At 44.3% G+C, this 25335-nt stretch overlaps 2 protein-coding genes across 2 annotated transcripts in view; one reads left to right on the forward strand and one right to left on the reverse strand.

Annotated features, from left to right (window-relative positions):
* LOC137624350 (equilibrative nucleoside transporter 1-like) overlaps positions 1-25335 on the forward strand; it is a 788303-nt gene that overhangs the window by 99964 nt on the left and 663004 nt on the right. The window lies entirely within an intron of this gene.
* Positions 1-25335, reverse strand: part of Rpn9 (regulatory particle non-ATPase 9) — an 84380-nt gene that overhangs the window by 14540 nt on the left and 44505 nt on the right. The window contains exons 5-7 of the mRNA XM_068355042.1: positions 24066-24252; positions 11181-11369; positions 10796-10993 (exon numbers count right to left, since the gene is read on the reverse strand). Coding sequence (XP_068211143.1) covers positions 10796-10993; positions 11181-11369; positions 24066-24252 — 574 coding nt within the window. The remainder of the gene's footprint in view (positions 1-10795; positions 10994-11180; positions 11370-24065; positions 24253-25335) is intronic.

Genomic DNA, 25335 nt, shown 5'->3' on the forward strand with positions numbered 1-25335 from the left:
ATTACCAAAATATTGCTTTATTACAAAATATCAACAAAATATGAGAAAATAGATCAATACTGCATGAAAAAGTAATACATGCTAGCATTGTCGGCTTGAATACCATTAGTGTCCATGTTTGCATGTATGTACCATTGGCAAGTCATCAACTGACGAAAAAAACAAAAATAAATATCTTGTTTCCTTCATCGATTAAATTAAGTGCGTTCAAAATAAATTCATTTATTGCATATGAATGATGATTGTAGGCTTATATTTTATGTCTGGTGAGTGTGAGTGTTTGTATGTCATTGCTGAAGTGTTTTAGGGTTGTCAAACTCCACTATACAACTTTATCTTAAGTGTTAAGACGCAAGGTGATTTTGTGGGGCATTTTTCAGGAAAAAAGTGCGTTTTATGACAGAAAATACGGTAAGTGAATACCTAAACTTACACGCGGCATAATACTGTCTGGGAAGATCTAAATGCGAAGGGTGGTCACAGTTATGGAAAATCTTATGCAAAAAAGCATAAAGAACTACCTGAACAAGAGTACCAGACTCATATCTAGATCAGGAATAAGACATTTAATACACTGCACGTTCCTATCCAACAAATTCAGAAAAGATTCAGCAACTGAAGACCAGACAGAAGAACAATACTCGAAACATGGCAGAATACGAGTTAAGGCATTTTTACAGAATAATTGATCACCAAAAATCTTAAGCCAATATTTTGTGCAAATAAAGAAGAAATAGACCAAAAGGGTTTCATAAAAGTGAATTTGCTATCAAGAATCACACCTAAATTCTAACGGAGTCGTATAGTTAAAAATACATTATCAATACCGAGATCTAGATGTTGAGGAGCCACTTCACTGTCACCTACTCTATGGAGACAGTGTTGAGACCCTGTGGGACTGAAATCATGTCTGAAAAATGACAAATTCGAAGATAATTTGTATTTTTCCTAACCATACAAACCTTAGCTATTTACAAAGGGTTATTACTTTTAGCGTAGCTGAAATGGCGAGCCATTAGAATTTAACGAGGGTGTATTACCCCCGCGCTAGTTAGCGGGGGGGTAGGGGAGTGGTAGCTAGCTACCCCTCCTCCCCCTCACACACAGGTGAATACTCACTTTCACTTAGAGGTAGGACTTGTCTTGGGGGACAGGGCTGGCGGGCAAATATGTGTAAATAGCTAAGGTTTGTATGGTTAGGAAAAATACAAATTATCTTCGAATTTGTCATTTGTTCCGTAACCGAAATACAAACCACGCTATTTACAAAGGGTGACTTATCCCTTAGGAAGGGTGGAAAGTCCCCAGCCATACTGGCTTTGGCTTTACCCGGGGACTCAGAATCCGAGTGAGTCGCACTCGAGAAAAGGAGTCCCTGCACCTCACAAGTTCCTTGCACCGCAAGGAACCATGTGGCCTACGTAAGCTTGTGTGTGAAAGAAGAAGTGTGACCCGTCTTAGGCAGTTGACCTGGAGTTCCAGAAGGAACTCTGGGTTAAGACGTTCCCAATACCACCTCGTCAGGGTATGGGGGACGCGACAGTATTGACTCAATACTCGGAACACAAGGAAGCATGGTTTACCTGCAGAGGTTCGAGGTCAGCTATGCAGAGACCAGGATGCTGCTTCCCCGTAGAGGGGATGATGAAGAAAGAAGTAAGGGCCAGACATACTTCTTTCGTTCATGCAGACTAAAACCTGATAACAATGCCCTCAACCTTCTGCTACCTGTCCAAAAAGGAGCCTGAGGTTAGACCAGCTGTTGTGTAGCCACCACAGAGCGATAGAAAACGTATCGAGACTCCTGTGGGTCACGCCCTGCAGGAAGCGGGCTGCGAAGGTCATCAGACGCTTCCAGACTCCAGCTTGTAGCACCTGCGTCACAGAGTAGTATTACTCGAAGGCGAGGGACGTTGCGATGTATTTAACATCGTGCTGTAGGGCGACGTGACGGGGGAGGGTCTGAAGACAGGTCGAGATGAATGTCCTTGAGTCCGGGCTGAAGAGGTATACTGGTGACTCTCCCCCCATGTCCTCCTTGTGTTCCCAAATCGGCTGCAACTGAGGCCAAACTGCAGCTGTTCCCAGCGCTAACCTCTCGATTCCTGTACTGGCAAGAAAGAGAAGGTCTTGGGACATCAGACACAGAATGGAGACTCAAAATCTTGAATGAATCGGACCGAAGGGTCGGGACCCTCAGATTCTGAGTCTAGCCAACAACTCAGGAGCGAGCCTGAATGTTGCCTTCCCCTCTTCCTTAGAAAGGGGGGGAGTAGTAAGAGACCAAGAAGATTGCTTACACACTGGCCGTGGCCAGAGTGAGCAGAAGACCCAGGGCGGAATACAATCCGAGGCCTGTCGTAAAAGGGTCTTGAGAAGATCTCTTAAAGGACTAAAAGTCCGAGCCATGCTCCAAGTTGGAGGTCTTCCTCCGACTAGGCCAGGGACGATCGTAGCTTCGCATGAGCGAGGATAGATCCAGCGGGCAGGAAAAAGTTATTCCTTTAAGCCTGAAGGTCAGGGAAAGGCTGAGCGACAGGCTTCATTGCCAAGAGCAGAAAGGAGTTTCCTCCCGCCGAAAGGCAATAAGACCGTTATTGCTGGAGAAGAGGCCTCACGGGAAGAGGTATATCTCCCACGGCACCAACCACCTTAGACTCTTCACTTTGCCTGGGAGACCCCTGTGGATGACTATCGCAGATGACGCGACCTCCGTACCGCGACTGTAGCGGGTTGTCTCTTCTAGAGGAGGAAGCGTAGTGTCTCCAGGCATGAAGCCGAAGCGACGCCCCGGTTCGGGAGAGATGTCGCAGTGTGGTTGCTTGAGTAGTCTGCGCCGTGGGAGAAGCTCTCCCGGGAGTTCCGTCAGGGGAAGCAGAGGGTCCAGAAACCGTTCTGCACATAGTCCCAGTGGAGCTCTCCCATTGAAAGGTTGACAGACAACCTGGTTTTGTTGAGACCCATTGTCCGCAGACAAAAAGGAGGGAAGACGCAGGCGTCGAAGTTGTCCCACCATCACCGGAATGCATCTTGCCAGAGTCTCGGGGTCTGAGACTGGGGGGAAAACTAGCGGAAGCTTGAGGTTCCAAGCTGTCGCGATCAGGTCCCCCAGACCAGCACTTGCTGGTTACCCAAGGTCAAAGACCCCTAGGTACACTCTCTCTATGAGGCTCTGCTCGGATAGTCTGAGAGACACATTCCCCTGCCTGGAATGAGAGAGCCGATGGTGGAATTGAGAGAATCTCAATCATCCCGATATCTCTACTGCAAGATGTGAAGGTGTGAAAATGCGTCCCCTGCTGGTTAGCATGAAGTCGATGCTCAACAGGGGGACTTGGCAGGAGCGGTAGGATCTGAAGAGGGGCCAGACTAAGGCCCTTAAGCCTGCCTGAATGATGGAGAGGTATCCTTCAGGTCTTGACCATAGGCCTGGACCGGAACATGCCCCCCCCCTTTCCTTTGACGAGTCCGAGAACCGCATCAAGAATGTGGGGAAAGGACGAGAATATCCACTACCATCAAGAGGCTCCATAGGTCAACACCCATTGCAGGTTTAATAGTTCCGCTGGTCCCATAGGGCCAGGGAGTCCGGTTAAACATTGCCTGAAGCCACCGGAACTTGGATCGCCCCACATGGAACTTATCCTGAGGCGACCGTTCGGACTATAAACGGGTCAATGAGGAAAGAAGAACTAGGAAACGTTCCAAGGTAGGGCTGAAAACTCTGCTTGACTGAGAACAGGTACTGCGACTCTCCTCAGTCTTGCCACGGTGAACCGAAAGGAAGGCTCGGAGGATGTGGTAACAGAATCTGGCGTCCCCAGGTGGTCACCCATCCAAGTACCGACGTTGCTTAACCTCGCTGGACGGACGAGAAGCGGGGTTTCCAACGTGGTAAGGCGGTTGACTCAATATCATGGCCAGATACTCCAGATGTTGAGGCAGAGGAAGAGAAGGCTCCAAGCAAAATACCATGAGCCCACACTCATGGTCAGCATTCGGAAGCTTTTCCCGGCGCTGAAGAAGGTCGAAACCCGAGCCTACCGGAGTTGACCAGCCCTCCAAACAGCAGAGGAGGCGGAAGTCTGCACCTGAGCGGCCAAGAGGAAGGCAGGGAGAGTTCTCTGGGGAAACAAACCTGCTATGCCACGGCGGGATAGCCACACTGCATCATAAGCAGGAATACTTGCAGTTTAGGCTGAATTCGACGAGCACCCTGGAAGATGGATGGAATGGAAACTGAAAGTACCCGTCCTTCCGATCCAGGGTTAAAGGAGTCCTGTCGCCTCGTTACCAGTCTGATCGATTCTGCTGGTCTACGCTGGCCGAAGTTTGTTCGACAAACTTGATCAGGGCTGAGAGGTCGACTATGGACATCCCCTCTCAGATCCTTCCTTACAAGAAAGGATCGACTGAGGGGGCCGGGGGTGAAGCCGTCGATGATCCTAAGGAAGACCTTCGCCTAAGGTATGGATCATTCTGCCCAACCGGGCAACTCTGCTGATGCTATGGCATAGAGGTTCAGAGACACTGAATTCGCTGACAGAGACGGCAGGCGCGATATCCTTGGCTACTCACAGAGATTGTGCGGGAATGGGCATCGGGAAGCTGTCATTCGGATGAGTAACCTTAAGCATCCTCCCAGCGAAAAAACCTGCAATCCTAGAGTTCGTGAACTCCTTTTAGGACTATGCCCCCCCGGGGGAGTCTCCCGTGCCATCTGTTCCTGACAGGAGGAAACTGCAATTGGACACCTTGTCCCAGTTGTCGTAGCCGATAACTTAGGCCGACGTGGTTGAAAGAAAAGGGAGCTGGAGCCCTGCAGAGTCTGGAAGAAAGCGCCTTGGAGGAGTGAAACCGGAAGTCGATTTACTCCGCACAGCAGATGTTTAAGTCTCTGTCCTTGGGCAAAGACAAAACTCTTCTCAAGGATGGAAGGGTGTCTGAGGTCGTTGACCTCCACAGATGAGACACCCGAAGGAAGCCTTCAGTCAGTGCGTCCAGATGGTACAACATCGAGCTTGTCCGCAAGTAGATACTTAACGACGAAAGGCCAAGGTGCCTGAGCTCGAGAGGAGGAAAGTACCCTTGATCTTCCTGTAGCTTCCTTGAACCAAACCTCGGGCCGTAACCGAGGAGGGAAAGAACCTGGTAAGCTCCCAGAGGAAGAGGTAAGCAGTCACCCCTTGTCTGATGGAGAAATCTTCAACGGAAAGCCCCCCCGCCAAAAATCCTTCCAGGGCGGGAGAAGGAGAGAGTACTCGTGCAGGAGAGGGGACCCTCGAGACCGACCTCTTGGGAACCAACTTCGCCCTGGGGGAAGTCACCACGAAGTCCACTCCTCTCTTTCTCTTCAGCGTAGGAGAGACAGCCGCTGGTTTGTTACCCTGGCCGGTGAGTGCTGGTTTCATAAACCTCATTAACGCCCGTGCCAGCGGATCAAACCATGTCTGCTGCTCCAAGGACACAGAGTCCGAAATCCTCGCTAAGGTGAAAGGGATCGGGCGATCCTTTGGAGAGGACACGACGGTTCCTGCCTGAAAAGAAGGTGGGAAGAATGCTGTACTGACCTGTCTTCGTCCTGCACTACCAACCTGTGCTTGGATGGAGGTGATCCCGAGTGCCGCCTAGGAGCACGCGTCCCTGCTGCTACCACCGGCTGTGGAATTCGCCGCGAACTATGGTCGCGCGAGGGCGAACGGTCGCGCGAGGGCGAACGGTCGCACAAAGGCGAATGGTCGCGCGGGCGCACAGGCGAGTGGTCGCGCGGGCGCGCAGGCGAGCGGTCGCGAGGGCGCGCAGGCGAGCGATCGCGCGGGCGCGCAGGCGAGCGATCGCGCGGGCGAGCGATCGCGCGGGCGAGCGATCGCGCGGGCGAGCGATCGCGCGGGCGCGCAGGCGAGCGATCGCGCGGGCGCGCAGGCGAATGGGCGTGACGGCGAGGGATCGTGCTGCCGCGTAGGTGAATGATCGCGTGATAGGGTGCGATGGTGATCAGCATCCGCAAGAGGGCGAGCGTTCAGGGTTGTGCGATGAGGAGCAGCATGCGTAAGCGGGCAATCGTGCAGGGTTGTGCGATGGCGAGCAGCATGCGCAGGTGAATGATCGCGTGAAAGGGTGCGATGGTGATCAGCATCCGCAAGAGGGCGATCGTTCAGGGTGGTGCGATGAGGAGCAGCATGCGTAAGCGGGCAATCGTTCAGGGTTGTGCGATGGCGAGCAGCATGCGCAGGTGAATGATCGCGTGAAAGGGTGCGATGGTGATCAGCATCCGCAAGAGGGCGATCGTTCAGGGTTGTGCGATGAGGAGCAGCATGCGTAAGCGGGCAATCGTTCAGGGTTGTGCGATGGCGAGCAGCATCCGCAGTTGAGGGTCGCGCGATGGCGATCAGCATCCGCAGTTGAGGGTCGCGCGATGGCGATCAGCATCCGCAGTTGAGGGTCGCGCGATGGCGATCAGCATCCGCAGTTGAGGGTCGCGCGATGGCGATCAGCATCCGCAGTTGAGGGTCGCGCGATGGCGATCAGCATCCGCAGTTGAGGGTCGCGCGATGGCGATCAGCATCCGCAGTTGAGGGTCGCGCGATGGCGATCAGCATCCGCAGTTGAGGGTCGCGCGATGGCGATCAGCATCCGCAGTTGAGGGTCGCGCGATGGCGATCAGCATCCGCAGTTGAGGGTCGCGCGATGGCGATCAGCATCCGCAGTTGAGGGTCGCGCGATGGCGATCAGCATCCGCAGTTGAGGGTCGCGCGATGGCGATCAGCATCCGCAGTTGAGGGTCGCGCGATGGCGATCAGCATCCGCAGTTGAGGGTCGCGCGATGGCGATCAGCATCCGCAGTTGAGGGTCGCGCGATGGCGATCAGCATCCGCAGTTGAGGGTCGCGCGATGGCGATCAGCATCCGCAGTTGAGGGTCGCGCGATGGCGATCAGCATCCGCAGTTGAGGGTCGCGCGATGACGAGCTAGTAGCTGGCGAACCATATTCCTTCAGAAGTGTTGGAGAACGTTGGCGTGCCAGCTGTAACACACGTGGGCGATCCGGAGATCGCTGGCGAGCTGATGATCGCTGACGAGCTGACGATCGCTGGCGAGCTGACGATCGCTGACGAGCTGATGATCGCTGACGAGCTGATGATCGCTGACGAGCAGAAGGCTACGCGTGGAAGCCTGCGCAAAGAAGAAGAGTCCTTGACCCCGACCTGAACCGAAGTTCTAGATCGCGAGGGCGAACGTGGGCGCACAGGGCACGTAACAGGAACCGCAGGGAAGATCATCTTGAAAGCGCTGACGAACAGGAGAGCGCTGACGAACAGAAGGGCGCGCAGGGAAACCCTGACACGCAAGGGAAGAACCCCCGTGGGGGCAACCCTTTGCCCCGAAGGGGTCGTTGTCCGCCGGGAGACTGATGTCCGTCGGAAGACCGCTGTCCGTCGGGAAGACCGTTGTCCGTCGGGAAGACCGTTGCCCGTCGGAAGACGAGATTAGACTGCTGTCCATCTGCACCAAGACGGAAGATCGAGAAAAAGAAGTTGTAGGCTGCAAACGGAGATTCAAAAAGGCGCCTCAAGCACCCTTATAGGGAGATGAGAGGCCCTTACGACGAGGCGGACGGAGGGCCTTACGGCGAGGGAGGCCAACAGCAAAAGCAACAGAAGAAACCTCCGAAGAGGAGTCTCTATGAGTGTACTCTCTCGCGAACGAAAGAGAAACACTTCGTGGAAGAGACTGGTCAGCCAGTGACCTAAAAGGGGCAATCCTCCGAAGAGGAGCTCCTGCAGTTGCCCAGCCCCTTGAGCGAAACTGCAGGTGCGACCGCTCAGCACCAAGAGCATAGTCGCACGAAAAAAAGGCAAGAGAAGAACCCCCCAAAAGAGGAAAAGCTCAAGCCTGGACAGGAAAAAAAACTTCCCTCGGAAGGAAAGTTATCCGCCCAAGGAGGCAAGCCTCCTGACTGTTCTAAAATGAACTGGAGAGCTGTCCGTCGACACGGGAGTACTACCAGTAGGAGACACGCCCCTGACGACAATACAAGGGGGGAGGCAGCAACAGCCGAATCCCCAGGACTCAACCAGACAGCTCACACCGTTGCTATATTACAGAAACGAACTAGATCGGTAACTGTAAAAAAATAAAACAAATAATATTAGTACACATTCATTCCCCCGGGAAGGCTCCGAAGAGGAATCCCGAGGAAAAGGAACAAGAATTACACAACAGGCACGTGCCCTCACAACCACTTACACTCGCGGAAAGAGAGCTGTAACCAAAACAGAATTATAACAATTATAATTATGTAACTATGTAATTATGTAATTTAAAAATGAATGAGCACTAAAGAAAAAACGAAAACCCCGAAAGGAATCGTTCTACAAGCTGAAAAATTAACAACTACAATTAGATTCATAAACTAATTGAGACAAAATGTACGGCGTAGCAACCCCACCCACACGGGAAGGAAGCTACAAGGGCGTAGTAAAACATAGTAAAAGGGTGAACGACCTCAAGAGAGAGAGAGAGAGAGAAAGACCGAAGTCAAACTCGATCGCAACCCATAAAATTAGGCCGTGGTGGCCTAACTGCCGAGGCCTCCACGTAGATATCGTACACTACACACACATCTGAAAAGGAAACTTACTTATTTCTATACTCAAATATATATACAAACATGAAAACATGTTTACATATATATTGAGTAAAAGAAAAGTAAGCGATTAAGTAAAGACAAAACAGACAATGGCTGCCAAGCGAGGACCAAGACAGAGACGTCTGTCACAGTCCGAGCCAAAAGTGAAAGTGAGTATTCACCTGTGTGTGAGGGGGAGGAGGGGTAGCTAGCTACCACTCCCCTACCCCCCCCGCTAACTAGCGCGGGGGTAATACACCCTCGTTAAATTCTAATGGCTCGCCATTTCAGCTACGCTAAAAGTAATAACCCTTTGTAAATAGCGTGGTTTGTATTTCGGTTACGGAACAAACAGTAGTTGTATCAGCTTGCGATCCATGCTAGTGGACCAAAGTTTTACGTCAGAATATTTGTTTGTTTCCTTTGACACACGAAGTCTACTATAATGTATAATTACTAGTTATATGAGGTTATCTGGAGTTGGTGGAAGGTTGTTGCAAGCAGTGAAAAGTTTCTACAAAGGTAGTAAAGAATGTGTTAGGATAGGAAATGAAGTGAGCGATTGGTTTCCGGTGAGAGTGGAGCTGAGACAGGGATGTTTGATGTCGCCGTGGTTGTTTAACTTGTATGTTGATGGAGTGGTGAGAGAGGTGAATGCTCGAGGGCTTGGACGAGGATTGAAACTGGTAGATGAGAATGACCATGAATGGGAGGTAAATCAGTTGTTGTTTGCGGATGATACTGTACTGGTTGCAGACGAGGAAGAGAAGCTTGGCCGATTAGTGACAGAATTTGGAAGGGTGTGTGAGAGAAGGAAGTTGAGAGTTAATGTGGGTAAGAGTAAGGTTAAGAGATGTACGAGAAGGGAAGGTGGTTCGAGGTTGAATGTCATGTTGAATGAAGAGTTACTTGAGGAGGTGGATCAGTTTGAGTACTTGGGGTCTGTTATTGCAGCAAATGGTGGAGTGGAAGCAGATCTATGTCAGAGAGTGAATGAAGGATGCAAAGTGTTTGGGGGCAGTTAAGGGAGTAGTAAAAAATAGAGGGTTGGGCATGTAAGTAAAGAAAGTTCTGTATGTGAAAATGATTGTACCAACTGTGATGTATGGATCGGAGTTGTGGGGAATGAAAGTGACGGAGAGACAGAAATAGAATGTTTGAGATGAAATGTTTAAGGAGTATGGCTGATGTATCTCGAGAAGATAGGGTTAGGAACGAAGTAGTGAGGGTGAAAATGGGTGTAAGATATGAGTTAGTGGCTAGAGTGGATATGAATGTGTTGAGGTGGTTTGGCCATGTTGAGAGAATGGAAAATGACGGTCTGCTAAAGAAGGTGATGAATGCAACAGTTGATGGGAAAAGTACAAGAGGAAGGCCAAGGTTTGGGTGGATGGATGGAGTGAAGAAAGCTCTGGGTGACAGGAGGATAGATGTGAGAGAGGCAAGAGTGTGTGCTAGAAATAGGAATGAATGGCGAGCGATTGTGACGCAGTTCCGGTAGGCCTTGCTGCTTCCTCCGGTGCCTTGGATGACCACGGAGGTAGCAGCAGTAGGGGATTCAGGGTTATGACGCTTCATCTGTGGTGAATAATGGGGGAGGGTTAGGCTGTGGCACCCTAGCAGTACCAGCCAAACTCGGTTGAGTCTCTTGTCAGGCTGGGAGGAACGCAGAGAGGAGAGGTCCCCTATTTTGTTTCATTTATTTGATGTTGGCTACTCCCCAAAATTGGGGGAAGTGCCTTGGTATATGTATGTATGTAATAGGCATAAGATGAACAAAAACTTCACTACAAAAGAAACAACTATTTATGCCTGCAAAGAGAGAGAGAGAGAGAGAGAGAGAGAGAGAGAGAGAGAGAGAGAGAGAGAGAGAGAGAGAGAGAGAGAGAGAGAGAGAGAGAGAGCTTTCACTTTTATCTTCAAAAGATGTACGCAAGTATTCATTATATTTTTTATATGGCCTGGTAAGAAAAATAGCCGAGAGTAAGCAAGGACTCATTCTATTTTTTTATATAGCCTAGTATATAAATATATGAGAAAAATCCAGCGGGGAGATCAGTGACTGAGGGGTAATAGTGGTTTTTAAATCTATGGATGAGAAGCTCTTGCTTCAAAGGTATTAGCATAGTGAATGTCAGGTAAAAATCATTGAAATTATAGAACTAACCTGTTTTTTGTCCAAAACTCTAGGCTGCACCCAAGTAATATTAACTTTGTTGTCAACTTGATCAATTGTACCACGAACAAGACCAAGTGATAGAGCCCGCATAACCATAACTTCTACCTGGTTTTCTGGAAGTCCAGTTTCCTGTGCAATTTCTGCAAATGTTAACTGACGGTCCCATGCTTTGCGTTGGAATGTCATCTGAAATGGCCAGTAATTATATTATTTACAACTCAATTAATTATTTACAAGTCATTAATTATTGGCACACAATTACAGTAGAACTAGTTTTTTTTTGTCAATGAAATAGAGTGATGACACAATAAAACAGCATTTGAAGAATAAAAAAACCCAAATAGTACCTTCATGAAAGCACAATTCCTCTTACCTCCATCAAACAAAGAAGACGAATTTTCTCCCTTAGTTGGTTTTCTTTGGTTACTAAATCGAGTTGGGTGCTCCACTGTGGTCTCATAGATTCAAACTTACGAATATTTCCCTGGTTAAATACTAAAAGTAACTCCAGTAACCACTCCGAAGAACCTCCCTTTAGTGTTTCAAGTATTGGATGCGCAAGCTGTGTAAAATCAAAACAACAACAAGATTAAAGTACTATTCTTGACCATTTGTAATAGCACTAAATTTACGACTTGAATAATCATAAAAATAGCTTTAGGTTAACTCAAAAGATTTGTTTTAAAAAAGGAACAAAAAATAGAATTAATAAAATTAAAAGAAATTGGACAGCTGTGGAAAGATGTACCAAGAGGAATCATGGAAAAGCAAAAGGTTGCGTTATGTAGCAGGGGCTAAAGTTGAAAAGAACCTTCAATGCTGTCTGACCACATAACACTGCACAAATTATACTGTCAGTATCACCTACAGAAATTCACTGTTATAGCAATACTGTACTAGTAAACTATCTAAGAAATCCACAAGGCAAAGTCTTCACCACATTGCTAATCCAGATAAGTTTTTATGTGTATCAAATTAAATCCTTAACATTTTAAGTTTTTTTTTTTTTTTCTGTGAAACTGACTCTGATGTAAAAGTTTAGGAAGTATGAAGTTAAAAAGTATGACATAAAAGGAGTCTGAAATACACCAAAACAACCAATAGTTCTTTTTCTTCCTCACAGATCCCCATTTTCATAAAAAGGATTTTGAAATAAGATTATGAATTCCACTCCTTTATAAATCTTAAAAATACAATTCCTCGGGTCAAATATAAAAGTAACCCTTTCGACATATTTCACAAAAATTACAACAAACTTAGTAAAAGTTCTAAACTAGATTTGAAACAACACATTATAAAATTATCATCCATGATGCTACACAATAGCTACAACTGCAATTCTTTATAAATAGTTTTTTACCTATCAATAAAAATGCAGAAATCTAATCATAAAACTTATTTTTCAACACTTACGTTGTAGTCTAATCAAAACACAGCAAATATTTTTCCTTTCTCTGTGTTCAATAAAACTAACGAGGTAAGGAGTGTAATAGCTGATCACAAGTGAAGTATTGAAATTATAAATACCATTATTAAAATTCTGTTAATTTTTAACTTTTAGTCATCACCTTGACTACCACACACTGATGGTAAAGAGATAAAATTTATAATTTTTCATAGCAATTTGTGTTTCAGAAATTATAAACCTGAGTCTTTTAAATAGGAGTGAAGTCTTCAGTAAGTTGGAACAAACATTTGAAATTTTTACCAATAGTAAGTGTGGGGAGAAACACCTACTTGCCCGACTGTGTCGCATCACTTTTAACTCAGACTTGGGTGCTTGAGTTGGGAAACAATAACGTGGCCTTAATGAATAAAGGAGACTCATCCTAATGTGGGAGGCAGTGACCTAGAACGAGAATGGAAAGGTTTTTCTTCCCCAGGCATGTTATCCTTCATAGTCTGGTAAGGGAGCAAGAAAGGCAATTCTAGCAACTTCCTTACAACACAGAGATGTACTTTAGATGCTGTTATGTTATTATCAAAAGAGAAGATTACCCATACTAATGAGTTGATTTCGACACTTGCAAACCTGGCACAAGTAAACTCAGTAGGAAATAATATGCAATCAGGCCTCTGTTATGACGGTTCCAATATTCCACATATTATTAGATTCAATTCTTTGCAGAATTTATCGCGGCGTCAACTCGGGAAGGATTGCTGCATAGTGTGCCATTCTTACTCTCTGCTTCTCTTTCCTTTTTACCTCTCCTATTGGAATGTATACAGTACAGAATATACTCTCTCTAAAATTACTATCACATGATTATATCAAATCTATTCCACTTTATCAAAGTTTAATCTTGAATTACTAGTGTCCAGCACCACAGTCAAACAGAATATGAAATTTCCCTTTCCATACAGTTAGCGCGTTAACATCAAAGACTCTATCTTAAAGTCAACCCTTTTTTTCTTTTTTCTTATTTTTAACTTCTGGTTCTGATCATGGAGCTTTATTTTACAAATTGGAAAGAATTAAGAGTAGAGCAGAATATATTTCATGCTCTTAGGTTATGCTATCTTTAAAGATATTTCTTTTAAAAAAATTCACATGCCTCTGTTGACAAATAAGTGATAAAGGTAAAATATTTGTTTATAAAACAAACAAATCAATAAAAGCTTTGTGAGGAGTGTAGCTAAAAACAGAAATACTAAATAAAAGGAGATATGAGAAGGGAAAAACTTGTTTTTGGGAAGATGCTGTGTTGTCTCCAAGGACTTTCCTGTGAAAGGCTAGAACAGGGAATCCAATACAACCTGATTACCAAAGAAATGTTGTTCCCCTGCCCTAGGGCCAGTGTATCAATATGCAAGGCACGGACTCGGTGTGTATAAGGGAGACCTCGCAAGTTCAGGTTCACTTGAACTTGCCAAAGCACCTCAGTAGCTAAAAATTGCCTTATATGAATGACGACATGCATGGCATCCCAGAAAGTAACCATCGCCCAAGTCCTCGCCAGCGTACCTACATCACAACAAACCCTCAACCATAATTCAAGGTCAAAGGTAAATAACAACGCTCCATTCTCCTGCTTGAGGCTAGGGAGGAGGGGGGAGTTTTGAAGATCATACAGCACCTCCCCAAAAATATGTTATTCCTTTGTCAAAAATGCTTTTTTGTAGGTAAAAGTGCTATGTGGTCTCCTAGGACTTGAATATCAGATTATTAATATATAAACTCATACCCATCCCAGGACAACTGTCTGCCAGCAAGCCCAACCTACAACTCACAAGCACGTTCCCAGGAGTAAGGAGAGAAACTAACAAGTCAACTCTTACCTCACAGGGGTGACTGAAGAATACTGTCTGCCTAAAGGGCCTGGTGATTTGGTCCTTCCTTCTGTACTACCCCTGCAGGGGTTCTAAATGCGCCAAATACTACGCATGCAAGATGTACTGCTTCAATTTATTTCAAGTAATGTTCACTGAATGTTGAGGATAATAGGGAGGCAGATATAATTGCTGTTGCAGGTGTTGAGGTGCCGGTGATGGGAGATGAGAATGAGAGAGAGATTACAAGAGAGGAAGTGAGGAGAGCACTAGATGAAACGAGAGTAGGAAAAGCATCTGGTATGGATGGTGTGAGAGCTGAGATGTTGAAGGAAGGGGGTGTGACTGTACTTGAATGGTTGGTGAGATTGTTTAATATGTGTTTTGTGTAGATTGGGGTTGTGCGTGTATTGTACCACTATATAAGGGTAAGGGAGATGTGCATGAGTGTTGTAATGCCAGGGTTATTAGTTTGTTGAGTGTGGTGGAAAAAGTGTATGGTAGAGTACTGATTAATAGGATTAAGGATAAAACAGAGAATGCAATCTTAATGGTAGAGTACTGATTAATAGGATTAAGGATAAAACAGAGAATGCAATCTTAGTCTCACAGGGTGGTTTTAGAAGAGGTAGGGGTTGTATGAATCAGATTTTTACAGTTAGGCAGATATGCGAGAAATATTTCGCAAAATGTAAGGAGGTTTATGTTGCATTTATGGATCTGGAGAAGGCGTATGATAGAGTTGATAGGGAAGCAATGTGGAATGTGATGAAGTTATATGGAGTTGGTGGAAGGTTGTTGCAAGCAGTGAAAAGTTTCTACAAAGGTAGTAAAGAATGTGTTAGGATAGGAAATGAAGTGAGCGATTGGTTTCCGGTGAGAGTGGAGCTGAGACAGGGATGTGTGATGTCGCCGTGGATGTTTAACTTGTATGTTGATGGAGTGGTGAGAGAGGTGAATGCTCGAGTGCTTGGACGAGGATTGAAATTGGTAGACGAGAATGACCCTGAATAGGAGGTAAATCAGTTGTTGTTTGCGGATGATACTGTACTGGTTGCAGACTAGGAAGAGAAGCTTGGCCAATTAGTGACAGAGTTTGGAAGGGTGAGTGAGAGAAGGAAGTTGAGAGTTAATGTGGGTAAGAGTAAGATTATGAGATGTACGAGAAGGGAGGGTGGTGCGAGGTTGAATGTCATGTTGAATGGAGAGTTACTTGAGGAGGTGGATCAGTTTAAGTACTTGGGGTCTGTTGTTGCAGCAAATGGTGGAGTGGAAGCAGATCTACGTCAGAGAGTGAATGAAGGATCCAAAGTGTTGGGGGCAGTTAAGGGAGTAGTAAAAAATAGAGGGTTGGGCATGAATGTAAAGAGTTCTGTATGAGAAAGTGATTGTACCAACTGTGATGTATGGATCGAAGTTGTGGGGAATGAAAGTGACGGAGAGACATAAATTGAATGTGTTTGAGATGAAATGTCTAAGGAGTATGGCTGGTGTAACTCGAGTAGATAAGGTTAGGAACGAAGTAGTGAAGGTGAGAACGGGTGTAAGAAATGAGTTAGCAGCTAGAGTGGATATGAATGTGTTGAGGTGGTTTGGCCATGTTGAGAGAATGGAAAATGGTTGTCTGCTAAAGAAGGTGATGAATGCAACAGTTGATGGGAGAAGTACAAGAGGAAGGCCAAGGTTTGGGTGGATGGATGGAGTGTAGGCAGCTCTGGGTGATAGGAGGATAGATGTGAGAGAGGCAAGAGAGCGTGCTAGAAATAGGAACAAATGGCGAGCGATTGTGACGCAGTTCCGGTAGGCTCTGCTGCTTCCTCCGGTGCCTTGGAAGACCGCGGAGGCAGCAGCAGTAAGGGATTCAGCATTATGAAGCTTCATCTGTGGTGGATAATGTGGGAGGGTGGACTGTGGCACCCCTAGCAGTACCAGCCGAACTCGTTTGAGTCCCTTGTCAGGCTGGGAGGAACGTAGAGAGTGGTGGTCCCCTTTTCTGTTTCATTTGTTTGATGTCGGCGACCCCCCAAAATTGGGGGAAGTACCTTGGTATATGTATGTAATGTTCAATGAACATCCTATGTCAAGACCAACCTTTAAAACTATGGATGTCCTGAAATTACCTATTAGCCGAGAAAGCTATTGTAAAGGCATTTTTCCACATATGGTTATTAGGGATAGAGACAGGTTCAATTTTTTAAAAGGAGGTCAAGATATGGATAGCCTTTGTTGAAAGGTGCTTACTGATCATGGTGTTTTTAAACATGTTACCTTCTGAAGACATAGATCTCTGTAATTATAATTTTTAGGTTGACCCCAGACAGAGTTTGCTATCTTCTAACTCAAGAACCGAGATATAAAGCAGATCCCGTCTGTGAAGAAACTTCGGTTTTGGCTTGTAAAAAGGGCATCCTGAACCATGATCTTGGATATTGTAATGAATTCCTGGTAACTCTCAAAGGCTGCCAGTTCACTGACTAATTCCAGAAGTTAAAGCTATTGAAAATGTAGCATTATGTAAGAGTTATTAAGAGAAATGATGGAGTTACCTAACCCAACCAAAAACTTGAAAACACTATCAAGACCAAGAAACCACAGAAGTGGGTGAAGATGATAAAAAAAGACTGGGTGATCTTATGAATCACGTCTTGAGTTGAGATGCATGTCAAAGGCATGCTTGAGAGGATCTTTTAAAAGAGATTTATATGATAATATTGCTGATGGCTGGAGCTTCCTCTCCTCAGAGGGATGCACTAGAAAGAAACCAAAGAAGTTTGGGGTTATCTGATAATGTCACTAACTCCATAGAAACGCCACCTGTCTTCCACAAGCAATGATATTGTCTTATGGATGAAGACCTATTGTAGCTCATAAAAAGTCAAATTGTGGCCTAAAATTCTTTCTCAAGAATACAGGAGTAAACCCAAGTGTGACGGTTCTGGGTGTCAAAAGAGGAACCAAAGTAGTCTGGTCCTATTTTATGATACAGCTGTGCAGACCAAAGTGGGTGTATTCTTGACCTCGGACACTGAAGCAGTGGATACCATGGGCTGTTAGGCCAATGTGGATCTATTAGCACAGCAGTACCTGAAAAATCCTGAAGGATATTCAAATCCTATGAAATCAAACTCTTCGGAGGAATGTATATTGACGACCATCCATTTCAATCTAATTCAGAACATCTCTTGCCATTGCTTGAGAGTTTGCATTAGGAGCTACATACAGTGGAAGTTTGTGGTTTTCATTCGTAGCAAACAGATCTAGTTGGAGATCTGGAACTAGCTCTAACTCCTCCTGAAAAGAACTTTGGTCCAGTGTCCAGTCCATAGGCAAGACTGTCTGCCCAGATAGGGAATCTTCTGCTACGTTGAGGGAAACCGAAAGATGGAATAGAGAGAGGAGTACGTTACTCTCCCGAAGGGACCTCATAATGGGAAGGATCACTGCAATGAGAATTCTCAAGCAGGATCCTGCTCTCTGAAGCAACAGACTACTACCTGGTTGTCTACAAAGATATAAGCAAGTTCCTTCGTGAATCAATAATCTTCAGGGGGACCATTCCTGAAAACTAAAGGTCTCCTCAAAATAACCTGCCCACCCCAACCTGGCTGCTTCTGTAAGAATAATCATGGTAACTGTGGTAGGGACCAATGGGACTTACCTGGCCAAGCAATTGGCTTTGTCCATAACCTGAGAATTCTCTTGCACCAACTAGGTGACTGACCCCGACTGTCCCAAGACCCTTTCCAAGCCTCCCTTCTTCACCCCCAATAGATGTCTTTTATTCTGTTCTTTAATACCTGATCGACTATCGAGACAGACTTATGAAGAGCCAAAATCTTCTTCAGTTGCCTCTTGGTAGCAAAGTGGCTCAAAACCATGGCTTTAACCCTCCTAGAATTCTTAGCCGAGATACTTTTGTACGGCTAATGTGGCTTTCACTATATACCATTGGTGACCTAACTACCACTGAATATCCTACTTGGAGTTAGGCTGGATTTTGCAAAGTTGATCAAAACCCCAATGTCCTGAAGAACCTGCTAAACCTGTTTGTGTATTCGAGGAATAATTCATTTGTCTACACCCAAATCACCAAATTTTCTAAATAAACTATGATCTGAGCTACCTGTAACCTCAGGAATTGGATCACTACCTTATTAGCTTTGTAAAAATTTTTGGCTCAATGTTGAGACCAAATGGCACTACTTTCAACCTGTATATCTGCCTATCGAGCTGAAACCTAGGTAAGGTCGGAAGTGGTAGGCAATAGGGACGAGACAATTGCCGTCTTTTAGATCTATAGTAAAGGTCCAACCCTCTTGGTGCAGTCAAGAGGGTCATCATTTTGAATGGAACACACCCGATGTGTTTGGAGAGGAGAGGTTCCGGATCGTTCAGGATCACTCTTCTCACCTGGGGAGTCTTTCCCGTAAACTTAATAGCCTTCCATTTTACTTTAGAAACCTGCACCTTCTCTGTTCTTAACATCTTCCTTTCAAAGGAGTTGAGTTCCATGGTTCTGACCTAATGAAGCTAGTGGAGTGGAGAGTGCTTGCTATCCCTGACCAACTAAAACCCATGAAGACTAAACTTGTGCCTACCAAAAAAAAAGGGCCAACATTCCTGAAAACGATGGAGACGAAACTTTAACCCAAAGCTGCTGTTTGATGAAATCATCTGCTTCTATTTGGTTTACAAGCTCATCTTCTTCTAAAACTAAAGTTTAGCTGGCCCTGAGACAAGGCCTCACGAATGAAAGGCTAACATTGATATTCTCATTCCTCTTGATGAAACTTCTGTATGGGACAAAGCTTAGTATAGAAAATAGGAGGATGGCCTCTTACTGGGATGTTTCTTAAACCTTCTGCTGGATCTCATAGCCTGTGGATTACGGAAAGGCCAAAATCTTCCTCCATTCTTCAGAAGTGACGTAGCCATTGCCTCCGCATTGGTATTGGTTTATCCATGAGGGATTGGCAGAGGAACTATTTCACATTGGATCATTGCACAACAGTTTCCTTTACCTCCAAGGTTTCATAGACTGGCTTACACACTAGCTTTGCAACCACAAAAGTGGCCACGTTGAACAATTTTTGTCTGTCACTAAATTCGGCAGTCAGAAAGTGATCTGGGACCATAGGCAAATGGTACCCCAAATTGATTGATTTCAACCTGAACATCCTACTTCTTAGGAGTGAAGACTTCACGAAACCCTTTAGCTCCAAGAATTCTTCAACCTCATAAGGTAAACTCCCAGAAAGAGACTACACTCTTTTAGGCAAGGTAAAATCACCTTTAAGCAAAAACTCACTCATGACTCTGCCACAAATTTTGTCATTTTGCCCAAAAAGGGAGTTTTATTACCAGGAACCGGCATTCCGACCACCAAAGCCTCAAGCAAACTGTGCTTGAGAAGGATACCTCCAGCATCTGATATTGTTTTCCAAGGTATTGAGAGCAGCTTATATGACATCTGAACAACCACCTCGGGGTTAGCTGGGGAAATGCCCAAGGAGATGAATCTTGAATCTCCACCATCACCAGATTGCCAAAGGTTACCTATTAAATCCACCCCCTTAATGTCCATTGCAAAAGCCCCTTTGTCACATCCACCATTACTACCAAGCCTTGAATCTTGGAACGGAAGTAAAAAACTCCTACTGGATCCTTCCTTGGAAGCTAGGAACCTGAAGGGCCAGCAACAGCCAAATCTTTGGAAACGGAAAAAATAGCTCCCACTTGAGCCGTCCTTGGAAGAAAGAAGCCCCCACAAAGTTTCCTTTGAAAGCGGGTAACACGAAAGACCAGCAATGGCAGAATGCAAAGGGCTGGAAGAATATCACTCACATCAAAACCTTCCTTGGAAGCTGATAATCCAAAGGTCTAGCAAAATCTGGATCCCTTGGCTAGAACATGAAGGAATCAGATGACAGGTTTACAGTACCTGGGCGGGGCTCATCTACAGTAAGTGGGCTCTACTATTTTATCTATCAGCGAGGCATCCACGGCAGAAGCAAGTGTACCAAATTCAGGCATATCAGTCACCTACTTTGTGAAACCTTAACCTGGATCCGACCCAAGCCGTGAAGGTCATTGTCAAGATGTCCCTGGAGAGAGACTTATTCAAGCAACACAAGCGATCCTCTGAAGATCCAGTAGTAAGGCCTCCTCTGTGGACTTCTGGGTCATCCACAGATCCAAAGTCAACAATATGGTTAGGGGCCTGATCCACTAGGCCTCTTCAAAACACATAAATGCCAAAATTTGGATATCAAGACCAAAGGGATTTTTCTGAGATCCTTGCTAGGTAAATACTCAGCAGGCCCAGCCATTCTTTGGACTACAAAATCTGAGTGGAAAAGATCCATTCTATAAAAAAAAAAATTGCCAATTTGTTTTTACTATATATAATTATTTGAAATGATACTTATTTGAATGGCCGCATATAAGTGGAGCAACAAGAGGCAAATCATTCTAATAGCCAAAATTTTCCTTTATAGGGCTAGACATGACCATATCCTATTCATCTTATCTATACCCTTTTTCAAGATATTATGGGACTACATGAGATAAATTTGGAAGAAATTTGTATTTTTCCTAACTATACAAACACAAGTCCTCTCTGATATGAGGATTGAGATTTAGAAGAGCACTGCAGTCTCCTTTCACAGGGAAACTGTAGCCTCCAAGGCCTGGACTTCACACGAAGTCCTTGAGTCCACGACTAGCTGAGAAGCCTTGTTCTTGGGTATCGTCTTCAAGTCTTTGGTCTTTCTGGGCCAGGAACCTCAGGGAGCAAGGGAAGGAGGCTGGTGGTCGCCTTCCTTTCCCTTGAAATCCTCAGTTCAAGGTCTAAACGGACCTTTATCCATTTGGAAGGAGGCTGTAAGAGAACATCATCCTTCCATCTCCAATCATAAGGAGATAGGAGCCGGACACAACTCGTCTACATACGGGATTTCCCTTGGTAGCCTACGGACCCTACGTGTCCTAGGTTGTTATGTATCATCTAAAGGAGGTGTCAAGTGGCACTGATGCCTATGTCGCCTCTCATCTAGTTTAACTTGAATTATCCTCACGTCTTGTAACCGAGGATTAATCCTCGGAGGAGCTCGTGTCCTCACACAGTCAAGTACACATTCTTGGAAGCACATGGGCTCTAGGTGGCAGACCAACCTGGAGGCGCATGCTCCTAGAACAAGTCTAGGGTCTTGTTGGGCCTCATGCAAGACTGAACGACCTACTGCATCAGTGGTCGCCTGCAGCTTGTAGTTCAATGGCACTTATGGATTGCTTCTTGATATCCAAGACAGATGGCCCACCTGTTTTCTATCTGTCTCTAGGTGCGCACTAGAAGTAGGAATGTATGCTACAGGAGGGACCGCTGAGGTGGAGCGCTGTTGGATGATGCGTTCTCTCTCCTCAAGTGCAGGTGAGGGATTCGTACTCAGTTGCCTGGTGTACATGCACAGGTGAACTACTGCACTCAGAAGCAAATATGCTTCAAGGGAGAAGAGCATGTCGATGGCCTACATTGCAATCGTAATCGCTAAATGGATCTGGAGACAGGGCGAGCTCGTAGACGCACTCATGATGACAACGACGAGAGCCCCAAAGAGCTGGGATGCTTGAGAGGTTTTTGTAGGGCTGATGAGTGCCCTACAGGAGAGAGCAAGTACACACATATGCATTTTTGCTCTAGGTCATGTTCCGAAGGTTCTTGCCTTCATATTGAGAGACGCATTGCTCTTTAACACACAGGGTGTACTAGAGGCACACTAGTGTGCCTCCTATGAGAGGCTTATGTGGACGAGCACCCGAGGAGGCGGTGGGCTCTTCAGAGCATGAGACTGAGAAGGAAAGAATCCCTCTTCTTGACTCTGGAGGGAGACGAGCCGACGGTGTCTCCAGTTGGAACGGAATAGTTAAAAGGCATCATTATCCTGAAAACTGGGTTCCCCGGAGAGGTAGACCATCCCGTTTCGTTAGAGGAAACAGGAGAGTTTACCTGCTTTGAGATTTGTCCTAATGTTAAAGGGCCAACACTCTTGCCCAAGCAGCCTCCAGAGGAGACCAACAGGGAGGGGTTGGAGGGGAACATACAGGGGAAATGGGAAAGAAATCAGGACTTCTTCGACCTCTAGCAAGACTCCAAGGGTGAAGAATCGGTATTAGACTTCTTCCTCTTCCTCTTGTCCACCTTCGACTGGGAGATGGCCACTCCAAACATCCGTCGCAGGGTCAAACCTGGCCGCAGGAGTGTTACTACTACTACTACTACTACTACTACTACTACTACTACTACTACTACTACTACTATTATTATTATTACTAGCTAAGCTACAACCCTAGTTGGAAAAGCAAGATGCTATAAGCCCAAGGGCTCCAACAGGGAAAAATAGCTAAGTGAGAAAAGGAAATAGGGAAATAAATAAACAATATAAGTAATGAAAAATTAAAGTAAAATATTTTAAAAACATTAACAATATTAAAACAGATATTTGATATATAAACTATAAAAGGACCTACAGTATGTAAGCCTGTTCAACATAAAAACATTTGCTGCGAGTTTGAACTTTTGAAGTTCTACAGATTTAACTACCCAATTAGGAAGATTATTCTGCAACTTGGTCACAGCTGGAATAAAACTTCTAGAGTACTGTGTGGTATTGAGCCTCATGATGGAGAAGGCCTGACTATTAGAAGTAACTACATACCTAGTAATACGAACAGGATGGAAGTATCCGGAAAGATCTGAATGTAAAGGATGGTCAGAATTATAAAAAAAATTATGCAACATACATAACGAACTAATTGAACGACGGTGCCAAAGATTAAAATCTAGATCAGGAATAAGAAATTTAATAGACCCCAAGTTCCTGTCCAACAAATTAAGATGAGAATCACCAGCTGAACACCAGACAGGAGAACAATACTCAAAACAAGGTAAAATTAAAGAATTAAAACACTTCTTCAGAATAGATTGATCACCAAAAATCTTTAAATACTTTCTAAATAAGCCAATTTTTTGTGCAATTGAAGAAGACACAGACCTAAAGTGCTTCTCAAAAGTAAATCTGCTGTCGAGAATCGCACCTAAAATTTTAAGTCATACAAAGTTAAAGAAACATTATCAATACTGAGATCCAGATGTTGAGTCACAGTCCTTGACCTACAGTACTTACAATCATACTTTGAGTTTTGTCATAATTCAACTTCATACCCCATAATTTGCACCATGCACTAATTTTAGCTAGATCTCTATTGAGGGATTCAGCAACCCCAGTCAGCCATAAAAGGTGAGGATCTATTTCCCTTTTTGACAAAGATGCAGCACTTATGAACCTACACCCGAGGACAAGTTCGGATCTCCGATGGCATCCCCTCCAAACAGTCACTCGCAAATACTCTGTCCTGAGAAAGCAAATTCTACATAAGGCAGCCAGTACTCCAGTCAGTGAGAGTGCCCATTAACACCAATTGCTGAAATCAATGTAGTTTGTTAGTGAGCAAGCGAATAGGGTGCTTCCCCACTACCAATTGGTAACTACTGGTCGGTTGTTTACACCTTATAATAAAATTGTAAAGGTCGAGTACTCCACCTTCGCTATTATCTCTTCTATGTAAAGGACAAAGATTTGTAATGTACCGGAACAAACTGATATTAAGAAACGTATAAAATACTTGAATTTGTTATTCTAGAAACATGCAATCAGCTGCAAAAAAGCCTTTCATCCTCAAATTAAACCACCAATGATAAGTCCTCACAGCTTTAAATTAATCGACCAAAAGTTAAAAGAATATTTCAGGCAATACGGAAAGCTGGTATTTTATGTTATCCTCTACATTAGTAAGGAAAAATATTTGGCATGAAAAAAAGGGTTGAGAAATACATTTAAACCCATTAAACATTACAAAGCATTATATTATCTAAGAATAAAATTAAGCATACCGACACCAAATTATCAGATTTTACAAGACAGTTACTTACAAGCTCTCCGAAGTTGTATATCCCTTCACCCAAAAGTGCTGCCAAGCCAAGGTAAAAGGCCTGTTTGCTCTTAACTTCATTGTCCAAGGCATCACTATCTGTGCAACCAAGATAACGCAAAGCAGCTCTGTAATAATCTGAATGTGCTCCACTTCGACAATACAATTCAGATGCAAGATGGTAGAATCTGTAAGAATTAAATTGGTAAGTTGTAGTAATATTACAACTAAAACGCATGACTTGGAACTTTAATACTTGAACAAATCTAGTCATCATCCTTACAATCACATATGTTTTCAATTCAGCTCTTTCCTTTACAACGTTACACAAAAAATTAATTCTCTACATTCTCGTCTCTCAGGTACACCAATGACCAATGCCCTGGTATCAGAAGATTTGATGAACGAATATTCGAAGATACGAATAAAATAATTTTGCCCCCATGCTTTAATTTACATACAAAAAAAATTTAATACAAATATTTTAATTATCAATTTGTAACCATAAAATTCTCATTAATTTTAGAATTGTTGGAATTTTTATTAAGTAAAATATGTTTTTATTTTGTGAATTATAGTTCAATAAGTTAAAAATGTAAAAGAAAATGATAAAAGTATCATTGGTAACATTATAAACATTGCATAAACGTTTATAACCACAATAGCAACTGAACGAAAAACAGCAGTTTTGTTATGAACAATCGAATTGTATAACAGCTGTTTCGCTTGTATTTCAACCATCGTACAATATTAAATAATTACCGTAGTTATTTTACAAAGTTAAGTAGAATAAGAGAGATTTTTACATTAAAGCTTTATTTGCTATGGAGAAAAAGATTCTCAAGGATATATACTACTAAATATAAACACAAGCTGTAGCTGAAGGTGAGAAAACAATGTTTATAGCTGCTAAAGTGTTTGGAATCGGAAGCCAACAAGGCAAAATGTCTGAAAACTCAGAAAATTGTTTTATTGTAATACAATCTAGTATAAGACTATAAAACTCGAGAGGTATGAAAAATGGTTATTCCTGGGTTTATAGTAAAGACATGATGGTGTATTCAGTATATGAAGAGATAAACCAAGTTGCACAAAAACTACCTAAAGATTTGGAAAAAAAATTATTAATTTCCCAAGCTGTATAATCAAGCACTGTAAACCTAAAATAAATGGAAAATTTTAAAGTAATTGTATTTTTACTAGCTATGCAAACTTGAGTGCTTTAGTAAGGTAAGATTCTGATGAAAGCTAACAGCCAATGAGGAATTATC

The sequence above is a fragment of the Palaemon carinicauda genome, chromosome 31 (genome assembly GCF_036898095.1).
Source record: "Palaemon carinicauda isolate YSFRI2023 chromosome 31, ASM3689809v2, whole genome shotgun sequence".
Lineage (NCBI taxonomy): Eukaryota > Metazoa > Arthropoda > Malacostraca > Decapoda > Palaemonidae > Palaemon > Palaemon carinicauda.